The sequence below is a fragment of the Silurus aristotelis genome (genome assembly GCF_946808225.1).
Source record: "Silurus aristotelis genome assembly, chromosome: 7".
Taxonomy (NCBI): Eukaryota; Metazoa; Chordata; class Actinopteri; order Siluriformes; family Siluridae; genus Silurus; species Silurus aristotelis.
The window spans coordinates 729369-751338 of NC_139580.1; the positions used below are offsets into that span (position 1 = coordinate 729369).

The 21970-nt window shown below is 42.8% G+C and overlaps 2 protein-coding genes and 2 long non-coding RNA genes across 6 annotated transcripts in view; 2 read left to right on the top strand and 2 right to left on the bottom strand.

Annotated features, from left to right (window-relative positions):
• Positions 1 to 154: 154 nt before the first annotated feature.
• Positions 155 to 19803, top strand: slc6a18 (solute carrier family 6 member 18). The gene is given in 14 exon segments (XM_083546713.1): positions 155 to 374; positions 2251 to 2391; positions 2478 to 2615; positions 2688 to 2869; positions 6932 to 7042; positions 7151 to 7263; positions 7368 to 7496; positions 12808 to 12964; positions 14430 to 14634; positions 17223 to 17382; positions 17611 to 17773; positions 19317 to 19448; positions 19451 to 19470; positions 19472 to 19803. Coding segments are annotated over 14 exon segments (1854 nt in total). The 5' UTR covers positions 155 to 229; the 3' UTR covers positions 19530 to 19803.
• LOC310728906 lies at positions 3859 to 5395 on the bottom strand. Of its 2 annotated transcripts, XR_014534382.1 has the most exons (4): positions 5373 to 5395; positions 5140 to 5199; positions 3985 to 4034; positions 3859 to 3890 (listed from the first exon to the last, which is right to left on the bottom strand). It is a non-coding gene; the product is annotated as an uncharacterized lncRNA (long non-coding RNA). The 2 variants fall into 2 exon arrangements; XR_014534383.1 differs by lacking the exon at positions 5373 to 5395 and having other exon boundaries at positions 5140 to 5366.
• On the top strand, positions 4041 to 5236 carry LOC310728907. Its single transcript, XR_014534384.1, has 2 exons — positions 4041 to 4212; positions 4763 to 5236. It is a non-coding gene; the product is annotated as an uncharacterized lncRNA (long non-coding RNA).
• The window catches only part of tert (telomerase reverse transcriptase), a 64095-nt gene continuing 61270 nt past the window's right edge, over positions 19146 to 21970 (bottom strand). For both annotated transcript variants that reach the window (XM_083546696.1, XM_083546695.1), the window contains 2 exons: positions 20133 to 20255; positions 19146 to 20048 (listed from right to left, as the gene is read on the bottom strand). In XM_083546696.1, the coding sequence (XP_083402822.1) occupies positions 19945 to 20048; positions 20133 to 20255 (227 nt within the window). In that variant the 3' untranslated portion in view covers positions 19146 to 19944. The remainder of the gene's footprint in view (positions 20049 to 20132; positions 20256 to 21970) is intronic.

The following is a 21970-nucleotide window of genomic DNA, read 5'->3' on the forward strand; positions in this document are numbered from 1 at the left end:
GCTTTTAGTTTTTTTTTTTTTTTTTTATACATATGTTAAAGATTGTGCTGTGATTTGGATTGTTGGATTGTGAAGGTTATCCATTAAACAAGCGAGGAATATTCTACCAGAAAACACACCCATTTCATTGGTCCGTTCTCCAAAATCAATAAAAGCCCGGCTCAGAACTTCCCTCAGGTTGGGTGGATGAGTAAGGGTCACTGCGCTGGGCAGGAAATACGCTACAGTAATGGAGATGCAAGCAGCCGAGGAGAAAACCAGCGAGAGACCAAAATGGGACAACAAAATTCAATACCTGCTCACGTGCATCGGCTTTGCGGTGGGACTCGGAAACGTGTGGAGATTTCCATACCTGTGCCAGATTTATGGAGGAGGTAAGAAGAGATGTTTTTTGTAAAGAAACTGTGCATGAGGATGAAAGTCTTCAGCTTGTGTCTGTGGTCATTAAGTTTAGAAGAACCCACTGTGGGTCATGTTGACAGAGTGACAGGATGGTGTGATGAAGTGGAGATGATTATGTACCTCAAACACCTCAAAGTGTTTTATTCCATTTTTTATGTAACAGAATAAGGACACACTTTAAAAAAATGTTAACGTCCCCATTTAAAGTGAGTTCCTGTTCACACTGAGTTCCTGTTCTCACGGACGTTATATAAACACTGGTTCCCTCACCAGCCTCTCTGGTTTCCACCACAGCATGTCGTGTTACTGTGAAACCTAAAATCACACAGTTTTACCTCTGTGTTACAGAGTTGATAGTAAAACTGGAGACTCCTTTCACACATGCTCGATAAACATCTTAAAGATAAGCGTCCTGGTACTTATTATCTAATAATCTCATCAGTACCGTATAGTTTGTGACACACTCGTGAATCTAGAATTGAATGGTCTCTGGACTCAGGATGTGATAGTGAGAGATGAGATTGATCAAATGTAATCTCACCTGCACCTCAAAATGCTGTCTTTCTCCAAAACTCTCTCTTAATGAGTGTCAGACAAAGACAGAAGATTAGCATATTAGCACTGTAACAAAAGCATAGCTGAGGGTATGGACTTTATGTGATCCTGCTAGCTTTACTGCAGCATGTAGAAAGTGTAAAGCTACATCATGAGCTCACCTGAGGTATCACCTACTACTGTAATTTGTTATTTGTTGTATTTTGTATCATTGTTTATTTGAACAGGTGTAATGGTCATTCTTTTAGAACAGAAATGGAGTGGATGCAGTCAATTCTTATTCCACCTAATAAACACATGGTCCTGAAACGAATTTATTTCATAAATTACAACTTTAAACTTTATACACTATGTGTGTGTGTGTGTGTGTGTGTGTGTGTGTGTGTGTTTACATTTGATATATAATTTTCTAAAGATATGATCTACTTAACTGTTCTGCTTAATTCAGCATACTTACACATGTCTTCATTTCTTCCAGCGTTCATTTATTCACTTTCTCAGTATTTGGAATTGTCAGGATTTTCTAGTAACACTAAACAAGCGTACAGTCTGCCACTTAATACGTACAGGTGCATCTCATTAAATTAGAATTCAAAAAAGTGAAAGTCATTATACAGATTAATTACACACAGACACACACACACACACACTGATGTATTCCAAGTGTTTATTTATTTTAATTTTGATGATTTTGACTCACTGCAAATAAAAACCCCAAATTCAGTATTAGAAAATGAGAATATTGTGAGAAAGTTGAATATTGGAGACTCGTGGTGTCTCACTCTAATCATCTCATTAACTCCAAACACCTGCTCAGGTTTCCTGAGTCTTTAAATGGCGTCTCAGTCTGGTTCCACAATTATGGGGGAAAACTGCTGACTCAACAGTTCTCCAGAAGACGATCATTGACCCCCTGCACATGGAGGGTGAGATTCAAAAGATCATCGCTGAAGAAGCTGCTGGATCCAAGCACATTGATAGAAAGTTGAATGGAAGAAAAAAATGTGGTAGAAAAAGGAGAAACGAAGCTCATTCAAGAATTTATGGAGATTCACAAAGAGTGGACTGCAGCTGGTGTCCGTGCTTCAAGAGCCTCCACACACACACACACACCCACACACAGATGTCTCCATGGTCTACACTCATTCCTCGTGTCGAGCAGCTCCTGAACCAGAGACGTCAGAGGTGTCTTCCCTGGACAAAGGACATCGATGGGTGGATGGATGGGTGGATGGGTGGATGGATGGATGGAACATAGCACGTAAAATGTGTGTGTACATGTGTGTGTTTCAGGTGCATTTCTGATCCCGTATTTGATTGCACTGGTGTTTGAGGGTTTACCTCTGCTCTACCTGGAGCTGGCGATCGGACAAAGTCTCCGCAAGGGGAGCATCGGAGTGTGGAACTCAATCTCACCCTACCTGGGGGGAGTTGGTCAGTCCAATCACAGTACAGAATAGCAATCTACTCACAGTTAATCAGTGTTCAGCACCTGTGTGTATGTGTGTGTGTGTGTATAGGTGTGGCTTCGATGGCGGTCTCCTTCCTTGTAGGGTTGTTCTATAACACCATCTTGGCCTGGGTTCTCTGGTACTTCTTTAACTCATTCCAAGAGCCGTTGCCGTGGTCACAGTGTCCTTTGAATGAAAACCAGACAGGTATATACACACACACACACACACGCGCGCGCGCGCGTTCCAGATGATAAGCACATAGTGTGTGTGTTACAGAACACGTGTCGGAGTGTATTGCTGGGACTCCAGTAAATTATTTCTGGTATCGTACGACTCTGAACATCACACCAGACATCGGCTCAAGCGGCTCGCTGCAGTGGTGCCTGGTGGTGTGTGTCGCTACCGCGTGGTCCATCGTCTACATCTGCTTCATCCGTGGCATCGAGACCATCGGCAAGGTCACAACATACACACACTGTATGTCACACACTGCTCCACACACCTCCCACACCGCTACACACCTCTTACACCACTACACACACCTCGCACACCGCTACACCACTACTCACTTCATTCACCCTTACACACCTCCTACACCACTAAATACACCTCCTACACCACTACATACACCTCCTACACTACACACCTCCTACTCGACTACACACCGCCTACACCACTACACACTTCATTTACCCTTACACACCTCCTACACCACTAAATACACCTCCTACACCACCAAATACACCTCCTACACTACACACCTCCTACTCGACTACACACCGCCTACACCACTACTCACTTCATTTACCCTTACTACCCTTACCCTTACCACTAAATATACCTCCTACACCACTACATACACCTCCTACACTACACACCTCCTACTCGACTACACACCTCCTACACCAGCGAGAGACCAAAATGGGACAACAAAATTCAATACCTGCTCACGTGCATCGGCTTTGCGGTGGGACTCGGAAACGTGTGGAGATTTCCATACCTGTGCCAGATTTATGGAGGAGGTAAGAAGAGATGTTTTTTGTAAAGAAACTGTGCATGAGGATGAAAGTCTTCAGCTTGTGTCTGTGGTCATTAAGTTTAGAAGAACCCACTGTGGGTCATGTTGACAGAGTGACAGGATGGTGTGATGAAGTGGAGATGATTATGTACCTCAAACACCTCAACCCTTACACACCTCCTACACCACTAAATACACCTCCTACACCACTACATACACCTCCTACACTACACACCTCCTACTCGACTACACACCTCCTACACCACTAAATACACCTCCTACACCACTAAATACAACTCCTACACTACACACCTCCTACTCGACTACACACCACCTACACCACTACTCACTTCATTTACCCTTACACACCTCCTACACCACTAAATACACCTCCTACACCACTAAATACACCTCCTACACCACTACATATGTAACCATGGTCATAAGAACTGTATCAAAACCTGAAAAAGATAAAATAATTATTCAAATGCACAATAATTAAAAATAATATTTTAAATATATTATTTTAAGGTTTTGGGAATAAAATATTGCCACCCTTAATGATTGCTCTTCGTCATCATTGATGCTGATCAGAGGGGGGCAACCTGAAACAGAAAAAAAAGAAAAGAAAAAAAGATGGCCATCGGAGCATAGATGCATGCCTTTAGCAGTACTAAAGAAGAAAAAAACTAAATAAGAACTCAAGCTGATTTATTTGATAACTTTTTGAAACGGATTTTCCTTAGATCATCTGGGATTTCTTCTTACCATTTCTCTTTCTTGGTAAAACTAAGGCTACCTTATTTAGTTATGGGTTGTGTATTGTTCAGTCTTCTGTGGATTCAGGTGTTTTGAAATATTACTGTGGATAATTCATTTGAAATATATTTAAAAATTTAAGTGAAGTGATAAAATATGAGTTGATTTACTGCTTAGGTTTCATGTACAATTGTATTAGTGTAGTGTGTGTAACATAGCTCATGTGCTGTTCTGCTAACCATGCTGTTCATGCTCTGTTATGGGCTAAAGGCTAATTGAATGCTCGTAGATAAATTAAAGAAGTAATTATTGTTATAGTTTTTTTAGGAAAATGTGAAAAAAGGGTAATTGACTGGGAGTAAATGTGTTGATGCATTTTGAATATTATTACATTAGAAATTAAATTTAGAAATATTAATGTGGGTAAATGAGAATTTACTTCAATAAATTATTTTCCTGCCTTGTCTTTGCAAGGTTGGTTTTTTTTTGTTGTTTTGTTTTCCCTTTTTTTTCCCCCTCTCCCCTTGTTCCCACTTCCCAATTTGGTTGACATCTCTCCTTGATGCTGGATGAGGATTTGGAATTCTGGAATTAGAGTCGTTTCTGCCATCAGCTAGGAGTGCTTAACCTTGGTGGAAACTGGCCAGCCACCCTTGTTTTCCTGTGAACCTGGATCATTTTCCGTGCTTCATCTGTTTGGTAGGACCATAAGTGCACCATTTTCCTTTTTTTGTCCTCCCTCTCTCTTCCCGGATTTTACCACATTTGTGAACACGAGCCATTAATTTTTCCCTTTGTCCTTGGAGTTGCGTGTCAGCATTTTTTTCGATATTTCTTGATTATTTGCAACAGAACAGACACTGAACTACACTAATTCTGTTCATTCCATTAATCTCTATGCAATGACAATTGATTGAAAGACATTTTTTGGTGTGTCTTTGGGTACCTTACCTGACATTTATTGTCACCATACTGTTTTTGATTTTCTTTTTGCACCTGGTTGAAATTGTTCTGTTAATGAAAAAAATACAGAGGTTGTTGAGTAAAATAATTGAAATCCTGCTTTTTGAATTTGAACTGGGTGACGTGCATAGAAGGGCAAGAAAACTGACGAATAGTGAGTGGGTAAAAATAATAAACCGGAAATATAAGTCAACATAGAGATATAAGGAGAAAATACTTACCATACAATTATAATATTGATTTGCAATCAGGGGGAGTGGTGGCTCCAGCGGTTAAGGCGCTTGGTTACCAATCGGAAGGTCGGGGGTTCAAGCCCCGGTATCGCCAAGCTGCCACTCTTGGGCCCTTGAGCAAGGCCCTTAACCCTCTATGCTCCAGGGGACCCTTACGAGAAATTAAATCAAAGACCGCGACATCGGAGTGACGTGGGGCCGCCTTCCCGTGGGCTCACCACCTGCAGGAGGGACCGTAAGGGACGGTGCTGAGAGGATTGGGCAGCAGTCGAAGGCGGGGGCCTTGACAGCCCGATCCCTGGACACGGAGAAGTGTCTGGGGAATCTGCTTAGACTGCTGCCCCCGCGACCCGAATTACGGATAAGCGGGAGAAGATGAGATGAGATGAGATTTGCAATCAATTTCTCTGCCTTGCTGCAACACCGGTTCAAGCGCGGACATAGTCTTCTGATCTGGTCCTAGATATTAGAAGGTCGTTATACTAGACTGTAGGACAAGTGCTACACATACACCGCCTACACCGCTACGCACAGCTCCTACACCACTACAGATCTCCTGCGCCACTACACACACCTTCACACAAATACACACACCTCCTACATCACTACATACACCTGCACCACTGCATACAACTACACACACCAACCACACCTCCAACACCACTTCACACCATCTACACCACTACACACCTTTATCACTACACAGACCTTCTTCACTGCTACACACAGCTCCTACACCACTATACACACCTGCTACACAGCTCCTACACCACTACACATACCTTCTACACAATTACACACACCTTCTACACCACTACACACACCAACCACACCGCCTACACCGCTACACACAGATCCTACACCACTATACTCACCTTCCACACTGCTACACACCTTCTACATCACTATATACACCTACTACACAACTACACACACCTCCCACACCTTCTACACCGCTACACACCTTTATCACTACACAGACCTTCTACACCACTACACACACCAACCACAACGCCTACACCGCTACACACAGCTCCTACACCACTTCACACCTCTTACACCACCACGCACACCTCCTACACCATTACACACACCTCCAACACAAATACACACACCTTCTACATCACTACATACACCTCATACACCAATACACACCTCATACACCAATACACACCAATACACACCTCATACACCAATACACACCTCCTGCACCACTACACACACCTCCTGCACCACTACACACACCTCCTGCACCACTACATACACCTCCTACACCACTACACACCTTGCTACACCACTACATACACCTCCTACACCACTACATACACCTTCCTACACCACTACATACACCTCCTACACCACTACATACACCTCCTACACCACTACATACACCTTCTACACCACTACACATGCCTCCAACACAAATATACACACCTTCTACATCACTATATACACCTACTACACCACTACACTCACCTCCTACACCACTACACAATTCCCACTACATACACCTTCTACACTTTTTGTGTTTGTGTGCATGTGTGCAGGCGGTGTACGTAACAGCTACATTTCCTTATGTGGTGTTAACAATTTTTCTTGGACAAGCTCTCACACTACCTGGAGCCACTGATGGACTGCAGTACCTTTTTACACCAGATGTGAGTTTAATACACACACACACACACACACACACATGAATGCTTTGTTCTAATGCTTTGTTCATAAATGCAAAGAGAATTGCAGTTTGAATGTATGTGTGTGTGTAGTGGCAGGTCCTGTTAAACCCTCGGGTGTGGTTGGATGCTGCCACTCAGATCTTCTTCTCTCTGTCTCTGGCATTTGGAGGCCTCATCGCCTTTTCCAGCTACAACCCTAAACAGTGAGCACTCCTGTTATTGAGATACAACCCACAATACCTGTAGAGCTTCACATACATGGATATAAATATGGTTATATAAAATAGTGTGTGTGTGTGTGTTTCAGGAATAACTGCGAGCGAGACGCTTTGTTAGTGGGCTGCATTAACAGCGCCACATCGCTCTACGCCTCCATTCCTATTTTCTCTATTTTGGGATTCAAAGCTACAACAAACTACAACACTTGCATTCAAAGGTGCAAACTGTTACCATAGCGACATATTTACTATTGTACTAATGCATACTTGAAGTACGAGCAGAAAGATCAGATCACCACTGAGCATGAACAAGGACATCATGGGCTCTCAAGCTTCGTTCCTTGAAGTGATTTGCTGGATAAACAGGAAGTATAACAGGAAGTTTCAAAATATGTCCATACTTGATCACCACACATTAAATCGTGGGATAACCTGAGAAACCTGAAAGAGCTCTGGTTTTAGGAGACTCCATTCTGAGGCACGTGAAATTAGCTAGACCTTTAGGGGCACCAGCAGCACAGGTCATGTGTATACCGGGAGCCAGGGCGCCGGACATAGCAGGTCAGCTTAGATTCTTAGGAAAGCATAGGTTCTCTAAGATAGTTTTTCACACAGGAGCTAATGATATACGCCTTCGACAGTCAGAGGTTACTAAGAGTAATATTATAGAGGTGTGTAAATTAGCGAAGGCAATGTCCGATGCTGTAATATGCTCTGGCCCCATCCCAATACGACGTGGCGATGTAGCCTACAGCAGGTTATGGTCGCTGAACTGCTGGATGTCCGAGTGGTGCTCCAAAAATAATGTGGGCTTCATTAATAATTGGAGCATTTTTGAGGGCAAGGCTGGCCTGTTAGGGCGGGACGGTGTCCATCCCACTCGGGAAGGTGCTGCTCTCATTTCTTGTAGTATAGGTCATAGTCTCAGAACAGCACTAGTTAACAAGTGACTGTCTAGAGCCAAGGCCAGGGAGCAGACAGACAGGCTAAACCGACCGTCTGCTAGCTGCACAGAGTCGTTACTCAGGATCCACCAAATTGAGACAGTGTCTGTCCCCCGAGCGAAACCAACATATAGGAATTCTCAGAAAGTCTGTTTTAGTAACCTGATTACCATAAAATTAAATAGGACTGAACGCACAGCCAGCACCTCTGATCTAAAGATAGGATTGCTGAATATTAGATCTCTCACGTCAAAAGCGCTTAATGTAAACGAAATTATTACCGACCAGGAGTTTAAAATAATGTGTTTGACAGAAACATGGATTAAACCAAATGAATATTTAGCATTAAATGAAGCGAGTCCTCCTGGGTATAGTTACATACACCAACCCCGTCTAAATGGCAGAGGAGGCGGAGTCGCAGCTATTTATAATAATAATCTAAGCGTCACACAAAAGACTAAACACAAATGTAAAACATTTGAAGTTCTTTACACCAGCATAAAATATTCAGTGTCTGAAAGCAGGTCCAGTCAGACAATTCCACTCATTATTATTTATAGACCCCCAGGGCCCTACTCTGATTTTCTCATAGAATTTGCAGATTTCATCACAAATTTAGTTACTTCTCTAGACAAAGCTTTAATTGTTGGTGATTTTAACATTCATTTTGATCATCAGGAAGACTCCTTAAGAGCAGCTGTTGTGTCCATTCTAGATTCAGTTGGAATTAATCAGAATGTTATAGGACCCACTCATAGTGGTGGACACACTCTCGATTTGTTGTTAACATTTGGATTAAAAATAAAAAACGTAGTCATAATTCCACAGTCTGAAGCTATTTCAGACCATTATCTCATCTCTTTTAAAATTTGCCTCAGTCATTGCATTACTACTTCACCACGTTATCGTGTTAAGCGTACTTTCACGTCAGCTACAACAGCGCGTTTTATTAACAATCTTCCAGAAATTACGATATTAGATAGATCTCCGTCTGACCCTGCAGAGCTCCACTGGGCCACTGAACACCTAGAATCAACATTACGTTATACCCTAGATGATGTAGCTCCCCTTAAGACCAAAATGATCAGGGAGAAAAAATTAGCACAGTGGTATAATGATCATACACGCACCTTAAAACAGACCACTCGAAAATTAGAACGTAAATGGCGTCAAACAAAATTAACAGTATTTCAAATAGCATGGAAGGGGAGCCTCCTAATTTATAGAAAATCTCTTAGTGCTGCTAGATCAGCATATTTCTCCACCCTCATAGAAAATAACAAGCATAATCCTAGATTTTTATTCAGCACGGTAGCAAAATTAACAGGGAATAAAAGCATCAATAGGTAGTAATGATTTCATGAACTTTTTTAATAATAAAATTGAAAACATCAGGCAAAAAATCCAGACGGTTAATATAAATCCAAATTATTTTACAAGTAACCCTGTAGACAGCAGTGTCATTATAACAGACAATCAATTACAAAGTTTTACTCCTATTCATGAGAATGACTTAATTTCATTAATTTCCTCATCAAAATCATCAACCTGCATTCTCGATCCCTTGCCTACAAGTTTCTTTAAACAGATCATTCCAGAGGTAATTGAACCTGTTTTAAAAATAATAAACTCTTCCATTAGCACTGGTTTTGTACCAAAATCCTTCAAACTGGCAGTAATCCACCCCCTAATTAAGAAACCTGACCTTGACCCATGTCAGCTGTCCAACTACAGACCAATATCAAATCTCCCCTTCATAGCCAAAATTTTGGAAAAGGTTGTAGCACAGCAGTTATGCTCACACCTACTTATGAATAATATTTTTGAAATGTATCAGTCAGGATTTCGGCCTCATCATAGCACAGAGACGGCGCTAGTTAAGGTGGTAAATGACCTGTTATTGGCCTCTGATCAGGGTTTTGTCTCCTTACTTGTTTTGCTCGACCTTAGTGCAGCTTTTGACACCATTGATCACACTATACTACTTGCTAGACTTGAGAACGTTGTTGGAATAAAGGGAACGGCTCTCTCTTGGCTCAGGTCTTATTTGACTGATCGCTATCAGTTTGTTGATGTTAATGGTGAGTTCTCCACACTCTCTGAGGTAAAGTTTGGTGTTCCTCAAGGATCTGTCTTAGGCCCTCTGCTTTTCTCTTTATATATGCTGCCTCTTGGAGAAATTATTCATAAACATGGTATTAGATTCCATTGCTATGCTGATGATACACAGCTATATATTTCAGCAAAGCCAGATGAGAGAGATCAGCTTAACAATGTTAAAAAATGTGTAAAGGACATTAGACAGTGGATGCTCGATAACTTTCTTCTGCTAAACTCAGATAAGACGGAAGTACTTTTACTAGGACCACATGCAGCTAGAAGCAAACTTTCCGATTACCTAACATCTCTGGATGGTGTTTCTGTTTCAGCGTGTACGGCTGTCAAAGACCTTGGTGTGATTATTGACTCGAGTCTTTCCTTTGAGGCTCACGTGAATAATATTACCAGGATCGCCTTCTTTCACCTTAGAAATATTGCTAAAATTAGAAATATGATGTCGTTACAGGATGCAGAAAAACTAGTTCATGCTTTTGTTACTTCTAGATTAGACTACTGTAACGCTTTACTGTCTGGGTGTGCGAGTAGGTGCATAAATAAGCTTCAGTTAGTTCAGAATGCAGCAGCAAGAGTCCTCACGAGATCTAGGAAATATGACCACATCACCCCTGTATTAATCAGTCTACACTGGCTCCCAATCAAATCTCGCATTGATTATAAAATTTTACTACTGACATATAAAGCACTTAATGGTCTCGCACCACCGTATCTGAGTGAACTTCTGTACCAGTATGATCCTCCACGCCTACTTAGATGAAAAGGTGCAGGCTATCTGTTGGTTCCTCCAATAATGAAGATTACAGCAGGGGGCAGATCTTTCTCTTATAAAGCCCCGCAGTTATGGAACAGCCTTCCTATCAGTGTTCGGGACTCAGACACAGTCTCAGTGTTCAAGTCGAGGTTGAAAACATATTTATTCAGTCAAGCCTTTAATCAGTAGATTTTTTTCTCAGGTAAAGGCTCAGATCTGGAGGGAACATTGATATAGAGTGTTTGGTGAACTGGGATATTTGTACGCTGTCGTCCCCTCACATTCACGTGTTCACTCAGGTTTGTTGATGGTGGTGTGGTGGGCCGTCTCTTATCCCAGAGATCCCTCATGTCTGTGTTGCCTTCTGGTTCTCCCTTTTAGTTATGCTGCTATAGCGAGTCTTGCCGGAGTCCAAACTGCACAGTGACTTTAACTCTCATGCAACAATAGGTACACTTAATAATCCATATCCTTCTCTTCCTGTCACCCTCTTCTCTCTCTCTCTCTCTCTCTCTCTCTCTCTCTCTCTCTCTCTCTCTCTCTCGGTCGAGTTAAACATGCTCCTGAGGCTCCAGTGACCACTGTTCCTGCCCCTCTCCCCCCCGTGGATCTTCCCACTTCATCCAGGCCTGCCTGGATTGGATGTCAACAGTCTCCTACACTGATGTCAACAGTCTCCTACACTGACTCAGAAATACACTTCGCTTTTGATCATCATCACTGAACCCCGCAACATTGTATACCCGCCACAAATGGACATTCGGTGTAACCCAGATGAGGATGGGTTCCCTCTTGAGTCTGGTTCCTCTCAAGGTTTCTTCCTTATGCCATCTCGGGGAGTTTTTCCTTGCCACAGTCGCCAGTCGCCACCGGCTTGCTCATCAGGGACAAACTTACTCATAAAGAACATATTCATTTTTAATCACCGCATTATCTGTGTAAAGCTGCTTTGAGACAATGTTCATTGTTAAAAGCGCTATACAAATAAAAATGAATTGAATTGAATTGAATTAAATCGGAAATTCTTAACGAATTCTATATTCTGCCACAAATCTCTCTTAGGGGCGGAGTTTCACAGCGATTTACTCTCATTAGATCGTGAGATTAGGAGTTCTAGTGTTTGTACTTTATAGTGGAAATGATGTCATTCTCTCTCTTTTATATTAATAATGAATGAAGTGAAGTTTGGGTCCCATAAGTGATGAAGCTGTTGGAGGTCACTCCTGGGTTCTCATTCTGTTTCTCTTTTCTTCTCCAGTTGGTCAAATTTATTTTGTATCTAAAGCCATTTATCACAATCTCTGTACTACCCACTTCTACCTCGCACTAAACTCCTCCATGGAGCTCACTAAGGTCATAAGGAACTGGATGTTACTATGGTTTCAGGTGTTTATAAGCAGGAAATTCATTTAGAACCAACTGACAAACGCAACCTACCACCACTCTGAATTCACACCTGGACCTCCAGCCAATCACAATAAAGCATTCACACCTGACCTTCCAGCCAATCACAATCCACTATTCACACCGGAACTTCCAGCCAATCACAATCCACTATTCACACCGGAACTTCCAGCCAATCACAATCCATTATTCACACCTGACTCCTGGGTAAAGTTGGGTAATGCAGTGAGACACTACTGTCTGTAACTATCAGGTTTAAACACTGACAGTTTTACACATCGTAACATGGACGTGTGTCACGTGTCTCCTCAGTAACATCCTCAAGCTGACCAACGAGTTCAGCATCTCTGATCAGAACATCACGCTGGATAACTACAAGACCTGGCTGAACTACTTAAACAGCTCGTATCCTGATCGAGTGGAGAACCTGGAGCTGAGACACTGCGATCTGCAGAGGTTCCTCGATCAGGTATTAGTGGTTCCAAATCACTTCCTCTTACTCATGTTCCTCAGCTTCTGTTAACCTATTGGCCTTCGCCACAGCTTTTGGGACTCGTAGCTGAAAATGCCTACATTTAAATGATTAGGTTATTATTGTTATTGTTATTATTATTATTATTATTATTATTAGGTTAAATTATTTATTAAAAAACAGTTCCTGATAAAAATGTGCTACATACACAGTTTAGAGATCTTTGGAAAGAAGACACTTTCAGCTTTACTGTCATTTATCAAAGTTGATATTGCTCAAAAAGATATTAAGTTATAGATGATGAAGTCCCATAGATATACATTTCCTGCATTGAATATTATATATAATATATAATGTATTTATATATTTATACATATATAAATACATGAAATCACTCCTGGAGCAAATCAAAAAAGTACTGGGTTGATAGCCACATGTCTCATGAGTTTATATTTCAAATATTATGAAGATTTTCATGACAAATGAGATTCCTACAAACATTTATCTGAGACTGTGTCTGATCCTTTTCTTCCTCCCCCTGTGTGAGCGACACCTGCTAAACTCAGGTGTTCATTCAGACTCTATTCATACAGTCTGCATAGAAATGACCTGCTGACCATTAAAGTCATATTGATGACCAGGTAGCAGACAAGCTCTTGTTCTACAGTCATGACCATTCATATTAATGTGCGGCCATTTCAATCTCAACAATACACACACACACACACACACACACACACACACACACACACACACACACACACAAACTTTTCAAGCATTTCTCTTATAAAAACAAACAAGCAATAAAACCAATAAAATCGGTAAAGATAAATCTGCTATAAACAGCTTTTTGTGCTGAACTGAGAGCTGCAGCACTTCCTGGTTCGTGTGCACATGCTCCTTTCTTTGACCACTAAGAGTCTGTAAAGAGTAATAAAACTTAGACTTCATTAGCAGCAGTGGATGTGTTTGTGGCTCGTTATTACAATAATAATGTGAGTAGTGCGGTTTTTTATGCATGTTGTTGTTGTGTGCTGCTCACACACATTCAGCAAATATTCATTATACATTTTCCATTGAAAAACAGAGATCTGAAATCGTTGTTTGAGACTTAGAGCTTTAGAATGATGTATAGTAAGTCATGGTTACTCTTCTCCTTTTTATTTAATCTATTGTTAAACATTAACACCTGAGAACACTGGGATATCGGACACGCTGGCACGGCAATGATGGCTAAGAGGTTAAAGTAACTTTTTAACCAATATGGTGTGGTGGAGCAGGAACTGGGACTCTGTAAGCACCAGATTAGTGTAGCTCGCTCTTAAGGTCACGTGACAACTCGGTTTTGTGTTTGTTTTCCTATCTTATGAGCTATTCAGATGTTTTCCGTATAGAATGTTCAAGGTGTGTGTCACAAATTTCCATCACAAAGTTTCACTGATGTTATTGTTGTTTCTACCAGAGTGCATCAGGAACAGGTCTGGCCTTCATTGTGTTTACGGAGGCAGTGACGGAGATGCCGGCGTCTCAGGTTTGGGCCGTGCTCTTCTTCGTCATGCTCTTCAGCCTCGGCCTCTTCTCCATGTTCGGCAATCTGGAGGGAGTTCTCGCACCACTGCTCGACCTCAACATTCTGCCCAGGTGGATCCCAAAAGAACTCTATACTGGTACTAACCAAACACTATACACACACACACACACACACACACACACCAACACACAAACTATACACTCACACACACACCAACACACTGACTATACGAGGTGGTCATCAAAGTGTTTTGAGACTAGTCCCCCACAGTTTAGGACGCTTTCCAAATGTTGTCCCTCAGACACCCTAAAGCCTGCCAGTAAAACTCGCTATTGTGGCCCCTTTGAACGAATTCTCGATGCACAGTGCACCAAATGTTTTCCGTCATGGAGATGACAAACTCTTCCACTGTATAGACTGTGGCTTGGTATCCGGGTTGTACCTGTACACCCGAGTTTCATCACTGTTAATGATCCTCCACATGAAGGACGGCTTGTCTACGGCACCCTGGCGTTCATGGCAGACTTGGACTTCAGATCAGTAGCCTGGGGACGAACTCGACAGCGGCACAGCACACATTCAAATCCAACATGAGGATCATCTGTACTGTTCTATACAAGTCAAGTCAAGAGGCTTTTTTTGTCATTTCTACTATACACTGGTGGTACACAGTAAAAACGAGACAACGTTCCTTCAGATCTCTGGTGCTACACTAAACAACACAGAGCTACAACACAACACAAGCTACATAAAGTGCATCAAGTGCAGACAAAAACAGACAGTACAGACAACACAAAACAACACAAGACAGTGCACTCACTGTGGGACAATACACATAACACAAGATAGCGCCGACCCGTAAACCTACTGTATACTCTGAATAGTGTGTTTGGTCGTCCACAATGCTGTTGGCTTTGCGGATGCAGCGTGTGGTGTAAATGTCAATGATAGAGGGAAGAGAGACTCCGATGATGATCTCAGCTGTCATCACTATCCTCTGTAGGATCTTGCGATCCGAGATGGTGCAGTTCCCAAACCAGGCAGTGATGCAGCTGCTCAAGATGCTTTCGATGGTCCCTCTGTAGAACATGGTCAGGATGGGGGGAGGGAGATGAGCTTTCCCCAGCCTTCTCAGGAAGTAGAGATGCTGCTGGGCTTTCTTGGTGATGGAGCTGGTGTTGAGTGACCAGGTGAGGTTGTCCGCCAGATGAACACCAAGGAATTTGGTGCTCTTGACGATCTCCACTGAGGATCCATCAATAATCAATGGAGATTGCTCGCTCTGTGCTCTCCTAAAGTCCACAACCATCTCTTTAGTTTTGTTGATGTTCAGAGACAGGTTGTTTGCTCCACACCAGGCTGTTAACCGTTGCACCTCCTCTCTGTAACTTTGACTCCTCGTTCTTGCTCATGAGACCCACCACGGTCGTGTAATCGGCAAACTTGATGATGTGATTTTAGCTGTGCATTGCTACACAGTCGTGAGTCAGCAGAGTGAACAGCAGTGGACTGAGCACACAGCCCTGGGGGGCCCCACTGCTCAGTGTTTCTTTTCGATCCGGACTGACCGAAGTCTCCCAGTCAGGAATTCCAGGATCCAGTTACAGAGGGAAGTGTTAAGCCCCAGGAGGCTTAACTTCTCATTCAGGTGGAGAGGGATAAATGTGTTGAATGCTGAACTGAAGTCTATGAACAGCATTTATACATATGTGTCCTTGTTGTCCAGGTGAGTGAGGGCCAGATGGAGAGTCGTTGAGATGCCATCGTTCATGGAGTCCACTGCGGGTGGAAGCTGGGTCTTAATGTGCCTCATGACTAGCCTCTCGAAGCAATTCATCACAATTGGTGTGAGTGCAACGGCACTATAGTCATTGAGGCAGGAGACTTCTTCAGCACGGGGACGATGGTCGCTGTCTTGAGGCACTAAGGAACAATGGCGCTGCTCAGGGAGCTGTTGAAGATGTCGGTGAAGACATCTGCTAGCCGTTGTGCACATTCCCTGAGCACTCTGCCAGGAATGTTGTTTGGTCCAGTAGACATCTGTCCACATGCTGATGAAGTTTAGGAAGCACAGTCCTGAGATTCGCATGGTTGAAATCTCCGGCGATAATAAACAATCCATCGGGGTGAGCATTCTGCCGGTTGCTAATAGCGCCGTAGAGTTCACACAGTGCCTCCTTAGCATTAGCACGGGGGGGAATGTACACTCCGACGATAAAAACAGTGGTGAATTCCTGTGGCAAACAAAATGGTCTGCGTCCTACAGTCACGAACTTCAGTAGCGATGAGCAATAGCGTGAGACGAGCACAGAGTTCCTACACCATTCCGTGTTAATATAAACATATATATAAATATATTTGTTCTGATTTGCTGTCCATAATAAAATCACAGACGAGTGAATGCACATGGTAGGAACAGCACCAACTGCACAGCTCCCGATGTCTTTCGGCACACTGACTTATGAAGGATGGTGCTTCCTGTGACTGTGCATGCAGCCTTGTGCTGCCATCTGTTTGCATGTTACAAAACTAGTCTTAAAACTTTTTGATACCACATTGTGCACTCACACACCAACACACACACTAACTCCAGTCAGACACGGTATTTAAAGACAAGGCAGTTTATAATGTTTTAAAGTGGATTTAATTGGGAAGTAGATGAACGAGTGTACAATACTGGAATACATCGTCCCTCTCTATCCATCCATTTCTTCCTCTCTCTAGCTGTAATCTGTGTGGTATCGTTCCTGGTGGCTCTGATCTTCACCATGGGATCAGGAAATTACTGGCTGGAGATTTTTAACAGTTACGTCGGCTCTGTGCCGCTTCTCATCATTGCCTTCTTTGAAATCATTGCTGTGGTCGGTTTCTACGGAATGGGACGGTCAGTTTCCTCTGTGTTTAATAAGACAGTGTTGATCTGATTCTCAAAATAACAAGAAAATGACAGTAATTATAGCCAATAAATAAATAGAATTGCTATGAAGTGTGTTAGGGGAGCATAAACATTAATAAATATGTAGCTAGCTCTGTGTGTGTGTGTGTGTGTGTGTGTGTGTGTGTGTGTGTGTGTGTGTGTGTGTGTGATTTCCATCACGTCTCCACTATGCAGGTTTAGTGAGGATATCCAGGTTATGACGGGACGAAAGCCAAATATATTCTGGCGTGTGTGTTGGATGGGGATCAGTCCTGTGATGCTGCTGGTGGTGTTTGTAGCGTATGTGGTGGTGCAGGTTCAGGTTCATCCCGAGTACCCCGCCTGGAACCCCCAATACGTAAGAGCTCTGGAGAAACAACACATTCATCTAATCTCAGTTAAAAAAAAAAAACACAGATGAGCTGACTCAGCATTAACTGAGCTAGGCATGTGTAAAGTGATAAGAAATAAATATATTTTTATATTAAGGGGGTATTAAGTAAGTAAATAGGAAGACAATTATAATTAGAAGAAGGAATAAAACAAACAACAAAAAATATATATAAAAAATACTTTCAAACAAAACAGTGTTTAATTAATTAACAAAATGGAAAGTAGCTGAATTACATTTAAATCCAAATCAACGCAATATTTAGTGTGACACCGTTTGGGTGCACAACAGCATCAGTTCTTCACAGGTTTTGAAGGAACTCAGCAGGTTGGTTGTCCAAACGTCTGGGAGAACTAAGCACAGATCTTCTGTGGACGGAGGCTCCTGAAATCTCTTTATGTAATCCCAGACAGACTCAGTGATGTTGAGATCGGGACTCTGTGGAGGCTAAAACTATCACTTTCAAGCCTCCTTGTTCTCCTCTACACTGAAGATCGTTCCTAATGACATTAGCTGTGTGTTTGTGGTCGTTGTCCCGCTGCAGAATAAATTTGAGGACAATCAGATGCCTCCCTGTAAGTACCTGCAGGAAACCTCCACCATGCTTCACTGTTACCTGCATACACATTATTGTACCGCTCTCCAGACCTTCAGAAAACATCCTGCCTCCTGCTACTGCAAACTATTAACAGATTTTGACTCCAGAGCTCCTGCTGCTATTTTCTGCCCCCAGTTCCTCTGTTTTCATGCAGAGTTGTGTCCATGTTGGAGGTTTAACTCTTTGGAGAAGTTTGGCTAGAAATGATCTTTATAGAAAGATTGCAGCCAGACAGTAGATAGGTTCTACTGGTTTCAATTTTTTTTTCGGATGGACATCTAATGTTAAAGGGAAGAGAGCATGATGCATGTTTCATCCCCTGCATTAAGGTTCCTTGGTCGCCACTGCAGCTATGCTCCTGAACATCTCACGTTTCTTTGTGCGCCTTTAAAATAGCTTAGATATAATAGTCTGCTGTGAGATCTTTGCCTGGAAGAGAACCTACTGATGCAGTAGAACTATGTTGTGTCCTGTTGCTGTGCTCAGTCTTGCCCTGGTGTAGGACCTGTGACATGAAACTGTCTTCCAAAATCTTACCTTAGTAATAGAGTTCAGTTCCTCACACAGTGTGAAGCTCCGACAGCTGTTTCTGTTTCACTTCATCACTGGGTTTCAACCTACAGATAAAACTGATGGTCAGCACCTGCTTGGTTCATCACACTCCTGATTCTGATCCTACAGAATCCCAGACTTTGTAAAAGTGTGCAGAAGAACTGAAAGCCAAACAAAGTCACACCAAAAACTGATCTGGTTTTTATTGTTTACTTACTTTCCATTTTGTTCAATAATAAAATTTGTTTTTGAAAGTGTTCTTACTTTACAGAATTATTCACACCTGCATAAAACCTCTGCACAGTGCTGTACATACGTGTGTGTATTCACGTGTTCATATTTACGTGTGTGTGTGTGTAGGCAGAGTTCCCAGAAGCGGAGATGAAGCCGTACCCTGACTGGGTGTTTGTGATCTGTGTGTTGCTCTCGTGTCTCCCGGTGATTCCCATCCCCATCGTAGCTCTGTATCGCCTCATCAAACACCTCACACACAATCAAACACACACACTCACACACTCACACACACGTCCACAGAACCCCTACACCAACTCCACCTACGTCCCAGACCCATAGACCACCACGCCCCGTCATCACCTACAGTGTGTTCAAGCTGATCATCGCACACATCACACTCGTACTGACCGGCTACATTAGCCAGCTACTGCTAACATGCTAAACGTGATAGCACAGTAGTCGAATCTTGAATGCTGTATATGTGGTGGTGATGAAATAATAAAAATCAATCATTTTATATGTTAATTTGGCTGGTTTTATTTGCTACTGTGACATAAGTGGGCGTGTCTTCAGTGTGTTTACTCGTATTTAAATAAAGCTCCGCCTCCAAGAACCCCCACCCGTGTTCATTTATACAACAAACAAACAGGCCTTTATTAAAAACATCCAGTGGTGATGTGAGGTCATAGGACCTGAGGGATGAGGGAGGTGTTTCTCAGGGAGATCCTGAGCATGGGGAGTGTGAGACGGAGGTTCAGATCCGGATGCTGGTGAAGTCACAAGGAATTCTGGGAGTCGCTGCTTGGAGAACTCGCGCCAGTCTGATGCCACGGAGCGTGCTCAGTACGCTCCTCCTCCCTGTGGACAAAACAGGAAGTGAAACACCACTGCACAGGAGGGGATATAGGGGGGTTTCAGGGGCTTCTGGTGTTTTTCACTCACGTTTGTGGATGTGAGGGAGGAGATGGTGGTAAGAAGAGCGATGGTGTGTCAAAACCACGTCAAATGCTAAACAGCACAACAACGTTACTGCTTCACCCTGCAGAACCTCATCTACACACATGCCTGCAGAGAGAGAGAGAGAGAAAAAGAGAGAGGGGGAGAGTTTTCACAGGTTCCCTGTCCTGCTTGGGGAATATAATGTGTCTTACTCATCTTGCCACAATATTAGGAACAGTGAGTGATGTTCCTCCTGACTGATCGCTCATCATCACCTTTATTCTGCTTTCATTGTATTGTTACTGATCGTGTAAATAAAGCACATTTAATTCTTGTTTGTTTTTTTTCCACTGTGTTCTTATTTTCTTTTAATCTGTTATTTGATTGTCTTATTTTAATGAATTTCTTCATTTTTGTATCCTGAATCATTTAATTTTATCTTTAAACATCACTCTGTATTTATTTACATGTATACACTACTTTTATATAGTAGTCTGTAGTTTCTGTTAATGACCACTAGGGGAGCAAGAGAATACAGATCCTTAACACAGGAGTACTGAGGGTTACCACCAGTGTTGGGCAACGTTACTTTTAAAAGTAATGCATTACAATATTGAGTTTCTCCCCAAAAAAGTAACTAATTACGTTACTTGGTTACTTTTTATGGAAAGTAATGTGTTATATTACTTTTGCGTTACTTGTATCTCTTTCACGCCTGACAGGTGTAACAGGTGTAATATAGATCATTGCCATTAAGAAATAAGTTATATTAGAGCAAAAGACATTTAAAATGATTAATAACTTCTACGAGAACAATAAGATGATCGAGTCACTTTTGAGCACAAGGCTGAACACTTTCCAGTCGCACTTCTGTACACTGCTTTTCAATCTGCCTCACCGTCAGGAATGTAACTATCGTTCGTGTATATAAGGTTGAGGGTGTGGGCTGCACACCGGTGATGTGGAGGGAGAACATACCTTTCACTGTCATCTCATAAAACATCGTGCAATTCCGTAAATATCACCTCGTCCTCGTCTACATCATTCTCTGCTTCATCATCAGCTTCAAACATTCTGAACGCTTTTACAAAGTTCACGCTTTTATCAGTGACCGGGGCAGTTTATCTTCCCACAAAGAGCAAACGAGCTGTGAATTTGCTCTCTCTCTCTCTCTCTCGCTCTCTCTCTCTCTCTCTCTGTCTGTCTCTCCCTCTCTCTCTCTCTCTCTCTCTGTCTGGCTCTCCCTCTCTCTCCCTCTCTCTCTGGCTGTCTCTCTCTCTCTCTCCTTTTTCTCTCTCTCTCTCTCTTTCTCTCTCTCTCTCTGTCTCTCTCTCTCTCTCGCTGTCTCTCTCTCTCTCTTTCGCTGTCTCTCTGTCTCTCCTTTTTCTCTCTCTCTCTCTCTCTCTCTCTCTCTCGCTGTCTCTCTCTCTCCCTCCCCCTCTCCCTCCCCCTCCCTCTCCCTCCCTCTCCCTCCCTCTCTCCCGCTCCCTCCCCCTCCCTCCCTCCCTCCCCCTCCCCCGCTCCCTCCCCCCCTCTCCCTCCCTCCCTCTCCCTCTCCGTCCCTCTCCCTCCCTCTCCCTCTCCCTCCCTCTCCCTCCCTCTCCCTCTCCCTCTCCCTCTCCCTCTCCCTCTCCCTCTCCCTGCTTCGACGGCATCGTACATGTGTCTCCCACAGAAAACTTTTATTCTGAGCAGTCAGTAGATCTGCAGTGGTGGAAAGTAAGCAAAAGTTTTCCATATTCTCTCGACTATTTCATAATAATAAGAACACTTCCATCACAGTGATGTAATGCTCTGGTTTGCCATCTCCACTTCTGACCAGCTTCTGTTCCCGCTGCTCG